The sequence below is a fragment of the Montipora foliosa genome, chromosome 8 (assembly GCF_036669935.1).
Source record: "Montipora foliosa isolate CH-2021 chromosome 8, ASM3666993v2, whole genome shotgun sequence".
NCBI lineage: Eukaryota > Metazoa > Cnidaria > Anthozoa > Scleractinia > Acroporidae > Montipora > Montipora foliosa.
Window position 1 is genome coordinate 18,554,665 of NC_090876.1, and position 12,500 is coordinate 18,567,164.

Consider the following 12,500-nt stretch of genomic DNA (forward strand, 5'->3'; position numbering starts at 1 on the left):
CTCTGTAAAAATAGCTGCTTAGCTAAAATAAGATTTTAATAAACGGTCATTGGAAGAGGCCCATTTATGGGGTATCTGTTCTCTTACCTCATCCTCTCTTGATATCAGATCAGATATATACATCTTATTCGATGGTTTAACATATAAAACGTGCGGATATTTTTCGAGTTGCGTGAAAAATACGAGCAATGAGTAAAATGTCCGCGAGTATTATATGTTAAACCATGTTAAACCATCGAATAAGAGATTTATTTTTCCACCACAAAAAGGTGTTATTTTGCTTCAATTTTATTTGGTAAGTGTTTTAAAAAAAAGCATCATCTGTCCTTTAGAGCGCTTGTGAACGATGTAATCAGCACAAAAAAAAGACAGCGAAATGTCCTTTTATTTGATTGGATAAACGAAATGACGAGTGACAGGCGATGACAAGCTAAATTCTCAGGCTTTGTATAGTGTTGAAAACAATTTCCTTCATTGAACAACTCCCGTTCCGTCCGTATTTTCTCCGTTCTAAACCGGTCAAGCCGGGACACAACAGTGTATTACCGTCTCATATTTTGCGCGTTATCGTGACCAAATATGGTAAAATGGCGTAATAGTGGATATACAATTGTTTTCGTCCATGGCCAGCGACATGAAAGTGATTATTTCTGAAATTGAAAAGATGACTAAGTTTCATCATTTCTTTAAACTCTTGAGACAAATTTGTTTATAATTCGATCTAAGCAAAAACGTATGTTAATGAAAAATGTGTGAACAATGGCGTCAGTAAAAAAAAAAAACCTTAACTCCAAGATAAATGGCAATGATCACAAGAATACTTACATTCGACCAGGATGTTGACGCTTTTGCCATCTGGACAATTGCTGACGGGTTGACTGGGTTCTGGTTTGCAAGTGTAAACTCCAGCATGTTTAAAGCGCACAAATTGAAACAGTAACGAACTGCGAAGAGTGTCATGATTTAATCGAGTCAATGATTGATAAAGACCTCCGCTACCATTGACGAGTAGTTTGTTGTCTTTGTACCAAAGGATATCACGTATTGCTGCATCGGTAAAGTCGCAGTCCAAAATCTCCCTGTCGCCTTTTTTATATGGGAAGGGTACCCTTGTGCAAACCTCCTGCGAGGCAGTAGCTAAAAAGAAGCCACATCATATTTTATTGATAAAGCAAAAAAAAATCGCTGACATTAAAAATATCCTCGTTATTTTCATACGCAGCTGCGAAAGCTTTTTCGGCTGTTAGAATGAGTCTAATTTTTCACAAGGGTCCGTTTCTCGAAATTTCGAAACCTTTCGCTGTCCTTTCCCTGATGTCACGATTGCCTCTGTATATTGAAAAAGGAAGGGATTTACGCCCTAAAACTCCACAATTCATTGTTCTTTTGTTATCCTGAAAACATGTTGAAAGACCGGCCTATTACACTATCGGGTGCGAAAAGGTATTTGCATGGGTCTTAAATTGAGAAACAGGCTCTTCAATACTGTAACAGTAAATGCGGTCTGCTTCAAAATGTTTAACCACAACGTGTCCAGGTAAAGGGGAAAATCTTTAAAAATAGGATAGTTTCTATTTTGGCTGAGAGGTGGTCACTACTGAGGATAGTCATCACCAGGGCCCGGTTGTTCGAAAGCCGATTAACTTAATCCAGGATTAGCGTAAACTTTTGTTTCATGTTTTCAATTTTTTGGTTAAAGTTTCTTTTGCTTATTTTTGTTTTTCAAGATCAACATCTACGAATGTAAATTTTATCCGAATAGCAGCGTCGAACAGCATTTGGGAGTAGAGAAATAATTTAAAACTTCTTGGTTAATCTTTAATCTCGGATTAGCGTTAATCGGCCTTTGAACAACCGAGCCCAGACTTTTCCAGTAGCCTAGTCGGCAGTTGAAGACAGCTCGCAACCAGTCCTAAAATGCCCTGAAAAACAGATCCGGTCGCTCCTTGTGCAGTTGTTGGAAGGCGGCAGGACTTTATATAACTATCAAGAGTGAATTAGATAAGAGTGTTCTCATGGCATTGGTGGGCTCCCCAGCGCAGTCACAAATGTGTCTATTTTTAGAATACCCGTTCAGACGAAAATCAGTTGTCCCCGAAAAAAAGATGACAGAAGCAGTCACGCATGACAGGACTTCTTCTGATTGGTTAAATGAGCTGCTCTTTGTTTGTTTCCCGCGCAAAGTGTATCTAAAAATAAATCCATTCGAGATTGTGCTCTGGAAAGGCTGCAAAGTGATAGATCAACACTCTTATTACTAGTAATAGCTGACACCACAGCTGCCCCCGCTGTCAAAGTGCTACTATGACCAAAAGACAAGTTTTATTTTTCTTTGGATTCCAAACAGTAACTGATGGAAGTTTTAAGCCTTGATTTCAAGAAAAGACACCTGTTTATTTTAACTGGAATGTTCCTGTTTAGTGGTCCGCCATTACTAACTTTAAAATCTTGAGAGAGCTGGATCAAGGCGAAAATGACATCAAGGACTCAATAATTTAAGAATGCAATGCGTGTGTACGCGGCTGAATCAATATGCAGCCCGGGAGTTTCGGGCTTTCAGACTTTTGAACAACTTTTGAACAAACTTATATATAACGATTCACTTAAGAGCTACCATTGGACCGCTTCAGTTGTATTTTATCGCACGTCCACGTTTATTTTGATTCGAATTTGCTCAGTGCTTTTTCAATTTGCCCACTTATGGTGCCAAAACACGTACAAAAACTGAACTGACAGTTCTTTCTGGTTTAATTTTGAAATAATATTGATGGCATATTAATTAATGGAAACTACAAAATTATGGTGACGTATTTTCTGACGAATACAATTCATGCAAGACTACAGATGAAATCATAAGAGAATTTCAATGAGTCCTCTTAACTTGACGAATTGATTTTGGGGATGAAGTGAAAGTCAGTTAAGAAAGGTCATCCCAGTTACATAAGCAACTTTAGCGATACGTGGTTTTCATGTTGCGTCACCGCCGTCATGTTGGTGGACGATAACAAAAGATCTCTCATTGGCTGCCTTTGTTCTTCCCTCAGAATTTGAACATTGCTTCATTGTTATGTGTGTCTCTATAGATTGGTTGTAAGCCACGTATTGGCCATTTTACAGTTGTTTGCTCAGCGACCTAGCCTACTCTGAGCAGCTGACAGCTTTGTAATGCATACGTTCACTGAAGTTAAACGCTGTCCGGCGGGGTTAGTATCTGGATGGGTGGCCTAAAAAATATACCACTTTGTAAAAGAAGCATAGGACCGAAAATTCTATTTAAGGCTCAAAAATGCGAACTAAGAAAGGTACCGATTTTGTTAGCTTGCTTTATGCAAAACAAATATTGATGCAAAAGTAAAATTAATAAATATTGATACACAGTTTTTAGGAAGAGCAGAAGAAAGTTTTCAGGACGGTCGATCGAGAATAAACATTTTGCCATCAGCAACAAAATTTACGACATGAAAACAACCTTAATTTCTTGAACCGCGAATATGAAAGTTGCCATCAGCGAAAAACATTTTGGGAGATGATTGCTAAAGCATATAGAAAGATTTTCACAATAACTAAAAATTCCTGTGTTAAGCATTAGAATTCGACGAAGAGGTAAATGCGACTAAATTTGTTGCGTGCGTTGCTATTTTTGTGCAAATATTAAATTATGAAAATCTTTATTTTTAGCGGTTATTTGAACATAAAAGATGCAACGCTAAACGAGAAATGACATTTTTGCTAATACAATGTATTTGAAAGAAGAAAAATTTCGCGGGAATCGCGGTGAAAATGAGTTAACAAATTTGCATACGTGCTTTGAAATGTGATGCGCGAGGAGACAGGAATTTTATTTCTCTGACAAATGATTTTGTCATTGTAGTGTAAGATGAAATTTATTTGGGAAGCCAAGAATATTTCTTTAACTTCCTGGTTAATCCAATTTATTGCAACGACTTGCTAGTGCGAGGATTGTTTACATGAGACTCACGCTTTTCGCGACTTTTGAGTGTCATAAAATAGCATAATTTGCGTGACAATATATCCCTTTTCTCTAACCCAAAAACATTCAGATAGTAACAAACTTCATATTTACTTAACAGATTCTTCTGCTTTTGTGCTTTTCAGCATTGTGATCTGCGATAATTTGCAAGTCTGTTTTTGTATCTCATAGATGTTTAAAATTTTCAATTGCATGGCCTCTCAACCTCTCGATTGTGTAAATAGTTCACCCTGAAGCCAAAATTTAATACATGAAATTTTCGCGACACGTTCATTTCGCGATTTTGAGGTTCGCATATTTCGGGACACCTTAATTTCGCGATTTTGCGAAAATTTTGCATTTTGACTCACTTTAATTTCGCGTTTTTGAGTGAGACACACTCAAGGAGCCAGTAAATGGACAGTTTGAGGATTGTACAAAAGAAGTACTACCTGGAGTAGAGACGGAAAGCAGTAGTGACGAAGAGGACCAGAACATTACCACAGAATAGCTCAAAATGATTGTTATAAACGTGTGTAATAAAGTCGCTGTTTTTTTAGTCATTGATATAATGTGAGTCACTTAATTTTTGCGTCATGTTATTTTCGCGACATTTAATTTTCGCGTCACTTAAATTGCGCGATTTTTTTAAATCGCGAAATTCGCGAAATTAACGTGTCGCAAAACTTTCATGTAATAAGGTAGATACGTTTTTCAGGAACCCGACAAAGAAGGCTTCCTTGGCTAAAAACTACGTTGTTTTACTCTGAAAACGACAAACGATTAACATTCTTTCCCGTAGCTCATTCAGTTGACACAAGGTGATCACGTGCACCTGCAGAAATTTTCGTGTTTTTAAGATCGATCTTTCGATGAGAATTCGATTTAGAGTTATATATAAAAACTATGTTATTTTTTTCTTCATCTGTCTTTTGGCTTGTCTTTTTCTGGTGCAAACGCAAAGCCAAACAATGTTTTGACCTGGCATCAGATTAGACTAACAAGAAGAGGAATTATGAAGCTGAAACAACACCTTCACTCTTTTCTTAGTGTGTGCAATAAACGTTTGCTTAGTGCAACTTCAAGACATGCTGGAAAACGTCCGTCAAAGCAATTTGCAGTTAGTTTTTTGCAGACTATTTATTTAAAGAAGAAACGAGTGAATTTTACTCAAGAGCGTGTTTTGTTATCTTTAAACTGAATTTATTACCAAAGCTTAAAAAACTAAAAGACCTCAAAACGGAACAGGACATTACAAAATAATTAAACGTGTGAACGTGTGAGCCAAAGGGCCTCTGCGGGCGCGACATGTGGGTGACCCTCAAATGGTCTTAATGACGCGCCACTTGAAAAAATTAACTGGAACACTGCAGTTCAATACCACCCAATTGAGTGCCTTCTTTCTTTGTGTAACACGTACCACAGGCAACCACCCAATGTAAGCTTTTTGGAGCTTATAGTTTTTTTTTTTTTTTCCGTGTCGGTAAAAGTCTTGCCTGTCACTCCCCTGCTAAGTGGTATCAATGTGGAATAAAGCGCAGCCTTACTGCTCTACCACACGTACGCAATGCTTGATAAATGATTAATAGGCTGGTATGCAGGTATTTAACCTCAGAAAAATATCTCTTTCGTCGTATAAACGTGTGAGTCAAAGGGCCTCTGCTGGCACGACTTCTGGGTGACCCCTTAAATGGTCTTAATGACCCCCGACTTGAAAAAAAATTGCCTGGAACGCGACAGCTCAATACCACCCAATTCAGTTCCTTCTGTTTATGAGTAACACGTACCCCAGACAGCCCAGTGTGCGCTCATGGAGCGTCTAGTTGAATTAAATTCCTGTGAAGTACGGCGTCTGAATCATTTCAAAACGACCAGTCTAATTCGGCTCGGCTAAGCAATTCCCCCCCCCCCCCCCCCCCTTCCCCCTGGGTTAGCCAGAATGTGGAGTGGCTTAGATCTAGGCGATCTCGGCGTCTGAATCAATTCAGCCGGGATTAATTAATTTGGGTAAATTCGAATTCGATTCGGCTCATGTGTAATGAGAGAAACTACGGCAACTTGATAAATCAAAAGTAGAATAAACCAACATTTTCTATCGGTGATAAAGTTAGAATTTCAAATTACAAATGCGTGAATTCTTTGACAAAGGCTATAAGCCAAACTGGACTGAGGAATTTTTGTGTTAAATTTGATTGAAAATAGAAAACCGGTGACTTATCGGTTGTGAAATTAAACGGATAAAATCAGGAAAAGGATCTTTTTTTGTTTATGAAAAATAATTACAAAAGCTGATCAGTAAGTAATATACGTCGTAATACTCTTTTTCTTTTACCATCTCAGTTTTATCAGAAATAACACACAGACGTAACAGCGGTGACAAACATCAGAAATAAACGTATCATTTGAAATTATCTTTTACTTGACCTTTCGTACGCTTCTGTAGATATCTTCAGAAGTGACGGTTAATACAAAATTGGAGTTTAAATATACAGGATTATTTAACAATTATTCCACTCACGCTTGTTGGATATGAGATGGTAGATAGCCAACGAGGCGCGTAGCGCCGAGTTGGCTATAATCATCTCATATCCAACAAGCGTGAGTGGAATAATTGTTTAATTAAAAACGCCCCCAAAATATAGAAAACTAGACTACAATAAAAATAAAAAAGCCCAAAAAATCACGCATATGCTTGCCGTGTTTGTAGATCATGGTATAATGGCTCATAACCCATGATGGTTTAGCCAATCAAAACTCTCGAATTGCATTATCCAATGATCCAGTTTTTAATAATAACTATTAACTATTAAGTAACAATATACCCTGGGCACCAGAGGTTTTTCTCGCGTGCGGGGGGAATTTTCGGTACGGCCGAAGCCACGAGCGGCGAAGCCGCGAGAAAAACCTCTGGAACGGAGCGGTGCTTTTTACCGTCCCCGTTGACCTTTGAGCTTTTTTATCGGATTACATTTATGCCAATCACATGGACGTCTCACGTGGATCGGCACGTGAAGAAATGTCAGAAATGGGTTTCCAATTACAGAAGGTCAAGAGGGGTCAATTCTCCATTTTTCGTTCAGGATAAGCGCCTCAGGGTTTGCAAAGATGAACGAGTATTTCCCAGCGAGTGCGCCATCTTGGTCGGCATCATCTCCGGATAAACAAGTACCTGAAATTCCCCGCTGTCGTAACTCCTTCATATGGCATTCGATTAGGGCATTCAACGGGCAAACAACAATCACAATTGCACTTTTCGGATAGTCGCAGTATCCCATTTGGTTAAGACGTAAACAAAGATCCGGAATAAGCTGAAACAACAACGATTTACCGGAACCGGTTGGCAAGACAGCAAGAACGTCCTTGCGTTGAATAAAATTAAATACCCCACTTGTTTGCACATCACTTAACTTCTCTACACCGTCAAAACTTTCTAGTACATTGCTTATACTTTCCTTCAGTGCCTTCCCCAAACTTTCACAAACCGCCATCACAACACTTCTGGCAGTACGCTTATGTGATGTCAACAATATTCTTTCACGTGCTGGTCTATTCTTGTCGACCAATTGTAGCGTCTGTCCCTCAGGTGGTCCTTCGGAGCCAATCAGCCGTCCTGTCCAAAATCTGGACCAACTAATCTAACTGAGCTAACGATTGGTTCGACGCTATTAAAGGAATGGCGCTCTGGTCCAGAGGCTTTTCGCGCGGGTCACTATAAAGACTTGACTGAAAACCGGAAACCGCGCTAGTAAAGTCTCTGGCACCCAGGGTAGTAACAATAGCGAGGTGACCAAAAAAATAATAAAGACATCTTTTCGCTGCTGACCTATTCATTTAAACTGCCTTTAACCTCAAATCACATTTTCACTTAATTTATTCTCCGAAATCATCCCAAATACATCTTTTTTATCGGCTTTGAAAGAGGGGAAAAGTGGTCATACTTTGATTAACCTGCGATCACGACCTCCCTTCCTACTTGTCATCTTGTGAAAGGAGGGCATCATACATTTACTGTACGGATCGCACGTGAAAAAGCCAAAATTTGGCTTTTTTTCTGATTGGTCGAGAAACAACAGAGCTTTTGGAGCCTCGCTCCGATTGGTTATAGAAATGCAAATCATACTTTGTAAAATCAGTTAACACCTGATCTTGTTATGTACCTAGCCTTTCACTCATCAAAACGAGCACTGTGATTGGTTGGTTCTTGGTCATGTACCCCTGATCAAATTCAAATTTATCCTGATCGGGATACAATTCCACAGTTGTTGTCCGCTCCGGATGTTTTGCTGCGATTGTTGACCGAAAAGTCCAAATATACAACAAAGCACTTAATGTCCGGTCCCTCGGTTCCTTCTTCTCGGGAAACATCAGGACTCTCGGGAAAACAAAATTAATTGTTTCCCTCGGGACCATACATTAAGTGTAAAATAATATTTATGGCCGCCCAGAAGGATTTGAAGAGGAATGATCTTTAGGATCTGTTTACAGCTGCTGTTGCCGCGACTTCAATTTTTTTTCAAAAATCTTTAAAGGAAGAGCGGAGAGAATGCATCCGAAGAATGGTTTGTCTGAAAGAAGACATTGTAGTTGTACTTCGTACGGGATTTACAGCCCCGAACATTCCAGAAAAAATGCATCATTCCACTTCCACTGAATGTTTGTAGTTGTGGTAAGTCTTTTGAAATATATTCGGAAGCAACAAGTCGTAAATCCAAAATGAGCCGAATAGATCCTTGTGCTGCCACATTCGCGGAATCAGCCGAGCTTGACATAGAAATTAGACATTGTTTACGGAGGCGCTGAGCAATGGTTTAGTGACACTTACAAAATAGTAGTCGAGTAGCTGCACCTGGAAAACTAGAATTTCTCAAAGTCCATTTTCCTCGGAAATATTAGCATCTTTTATTGCCATCTTTGACTTAAATATTCGAGTTTAAGTAAGGTTTATTGAGCTGTTGATTGCGCCTGATAATATGAAGGATTCGGCTTTTTCCGTGATTTTATCTCGAAATTCTTTGTTCCTTGCTGGTTTAATTAAACATAAAAACCCCACCAAATGTCAAGTGGGATTTGCAGAAATACTAGTAGCTTTGATTGTATGGATAAAGTTCGACTTCTGAGACATTCCAGCTAGCATTATGGACTGCTGGAGTCCTATTCGTCCCTTGAATCGCAACGTGCAGGTCATTTGCGGTGAAATCTGATTGGCTCACATTCATAGCATGACACAAGTCACATTTACAGCATGACACAAGATAGCATCACTTTTGACAAGTAGGCGGCAGTCGACTCGAAAATAAATTGTATCCTTTAGAAAAGGACGCCTGATCGCAGGTTGTACTTTGATCCATAACCGGGCAATGAAGGGGAAGGGTTTGATACCGGTTTGACGTCACAAATTAATTTGCATCGATTTTCGCAGAATAATCACAATGCAAAGCAGTTTGTGACGTCAACCCGGTATCGAACCCATTCCTCTTCATTGCTCGGTTATGGATCAAAGTGTGACCACTTTTCCCTTCTTTAAAAGCCAATAAAAAAGTAACTGTTACATTTCATTCTAAAGGTTTTAAGAACAAAACGATGTTTTCGGGATGATTTCGGAAAATAAATATAGTGCAAAAGTGTGTTGAGATAATAGGCACTTTAAGGTCGGCTTTAAATCTTTAATCAACAGTGTCTCCTTTATTTTACAGTTAGTGTCGGATCGCCCTTTGGCTAAGATTTCACAGTTTAAAATGGGATCATTTTGAAATCTTAGCCAAAGGGTGATCTGGCACTCACTACGTAAAATAAAGGAGACACTGTTGATCAAAGATTTAAAGCCGACCTTAAATGAATATGTCAGCAGCGAAAAGCTGTGTCTTTATTATTAGTTTTTTGTCACCTCTGTTGTTACGTAATAGTTAATAAGTTAGTAATCCTGTATATTTAAACTCCAATTTTGCATTAACCGTCACTTCTGAAGATGTATGCAGAAGCAAACGAAATATCAAGTAAAAGATAATTTCAAATGATGCGTTTGTATCTGATGTTTGTCACTGCTGTTTGTGTGTTATTTCTGACCAGTAAGTGCTTAGGAGTGAAAAAAGAAGGTAATTAGAAGGGACGAAGAGAAGGCATCATGATAAAGTTGAGAGGGTATCCAGATAAATTTAACTCATGGTTAACATTGAGTAGGATGAAACTCCTGTTTCTATTACTTGTAAATTCAAATTGAAGCATAGACAACTTAAATGACGAAAGGATTTTAGAGGAATGTGTAAAATTGGTGATTTGTTCATGATGTTTGAAAATACGTGTCTAATTTCAAAGGCGTTCATTCAGCAACACGTCTGTTCCTCCTTGTACTTGCACATGTTCACATTTGATTGGTTGGTTTCGTACATCTTATTTAAATAAGTATGTCACACAGTAACAACTGGAAGGTAAAAAAAATATGGCTTTAACAAATGAAATATTTTTATAGTGAGAGCCAATAGCTCTAGATATTATAAACATTAATGTTATAGCTAATAGCTAATATAATAGCTGGAGCCTTAGTTTCTTTACTTAACTGATCTGAATCTTTGAAATGAATTTTCAATAGAATATTTCCCACATGCCATAAAAAGGGTTAATCCAGTTTTGTGCTTTGACATCAATTTTTCCTAGAGTAATTTTGCGTGTGTCTGGCAGATTTTGAAAGGATTTTTTTTTCTAGTTTTATTTCACATCTTTTGTCGATTAGACGACCATTTTCGTTATACATCTGGCTTCTTTTTTTTAACAAATTCAACGAATGAACCACGTCACCTGACAACAGTTTTATAATACGGTATATCATTTTGTGAGCAGCGTGACGTATGGTCACAAAGCTATCTCCGGGCATTATTTACACTCCCCCAATATACTGTAAAGACCGGCCGTACTGCCACACCGAACCGTTTTGCGGAAAGTGTGCATGGTGGCTTTGGTATTTCGGCACTGCAGTGTGGTAAAACGGGGCCTACACAACCTCATTAAAAAAATATTAGCCTACAATTATCATTTCTGTGTTAAAATATATTTGTCTTTTGTGATGACTTACGAATAGTCGGAAATCCGCGACAGTTCAGTCCTTTCAGCAGGGGGTCGAATTTACGAACATGCTATTTAACGAGGTTCACACCTTGAGAACGGGCAAGTCATGCAACGTATTGAAATTGCGAAATCCAAGAAAACCCTACACTTCATTTAAGTACATCGAGGCTTACGAATGTGAAGTTATGGGAAGTAGTACAATGGATTGGTCAGATGCACTATGCTAAACATTACATAGGTGCAACCAGAGCCAATTCACCTACATTCAAAATTTGTACCTTCGAGGAATCGAAGGGTTTTACGCGAGAAAGGGAAGAGAGAAAAGGCAACTGAGTCTTACCCTTTCCTGTTGTCATTTTAACGGTAGTACCTGTTAACCAGTTATTTTAAGATTCTGAAAGTTCATCCGACCAGGTTTTTGAACTCACGACCTTTAGCGCACCAACATCCATTGTTCTTGCAACTGAAGCACCAGTACTGGTTTACGAAGGGAAAATTTCTTCCCGAATCGCTCTATCGGAACTGGCGAGAAACAGCTGCGTGAGATCGGCTTCCCTTGGACTCCGAGAGTTTCTCAAGCGATCACTCGAAACGCTAGTTATGGGATCTTTTAGCGAAGGATGAATTCATAACCCTGGTTCAAAATTCTTAAAAAAAAAAAAAGCAAGTCCAGATCTTAATTTTCCAAAAAAAAAGCGCACGCCTAAATTTAAGCTGATTCCGAAATGAAAGGTAAACTAGACTTAACATTTACAGAATCTCCCGTCCTCCCTTTGGGTTATTTCGCAGTTAGCCGGATTGCAGATCTTTTTCCGGAGCGAAAGTTTTGTTCGAAAGTCTGGCCATACGCTGCAGTCTCTCTATCTCCAAAACAGCAAATAAACAAATGTATGATTATTTAAGCAACTGTTGACACATTCCATATCAGACCAATCTGGTTTATGAACATTGAAAACCACTGCGCCATTTGTTGCGAATTGTTGTCTTACTTAAATCTAGCAAATCGGCTAACTATGAATTTATGTCGGAACCCATTGTTTTATCATTCTTTGCTTTCATCTACCCACGATTATTACCGTTTAGGCTGACGTTCAACTCACCAGAGGAGAAAACTCCCGCAAAACAGCAAACTAAGAAACAAAGGAATAAACGAAACGTCTTCATGACCACAACTTCACAACATGCACGACATACTGAGCCCGAGCAGCTGTTCCGGAAAATCATATTCGGAGGTGGAATGAAAAATTTGGCAATTATAAATATGGTCATCTCTGATCAGTGCCTAGTAAGGGTTGGAATATTTATGTTTCTCACTTCTTTCACTCCGCACGATAGCCAATTAGTTTTTGTTCAAATGAATGAATATTCCACATGACGAAGAAAGTACTCAGGTCTCTTGTACCTCTACTTTACAGTTTAAGTGGTCACCTATGCAAAATAAAAAAAATAATAAAAATGGGCATAGCTTCAC

At 38.6% G+C, this 12,500-nt stretch overlaps 1 protein-coding gene across 2 annotated transcripts in view; it reads right to left on the reverse strand.

Annotated features, from left to right (window-relative positions):
* LOC137967821 (uncharacterized) overlaps positions 1–12,335 on the reverse strand; it is a 71,148-nt gene extending 58,813 nt beyond the window's left edge. Inside the window, exons 1-2 of one of the 2 annotated variants that reach the window (XM_068814406.1) lie at positions 12,130–12,321; positions 826–1,137 (exon numbers count right to left, since the gene is read on the reverse strand). In XM_068814406.1, the coding sequence (XP_068670507.1) occupies positions 826–1,137; positions 12,130–12,298 (481 nt within the window). In that variant the 5' untranslated portion in view covers positions 12,299–12,321. Of the gene's footprint in view, positions 1–825; positions 1,138–12,129 lie in introns of both variants that reach the window. The other variant, XM_068814407.1, reaches the window with a different exon arrangement.
* Positions 12,336–12,500: the final 165 nt, after the last annotated feature.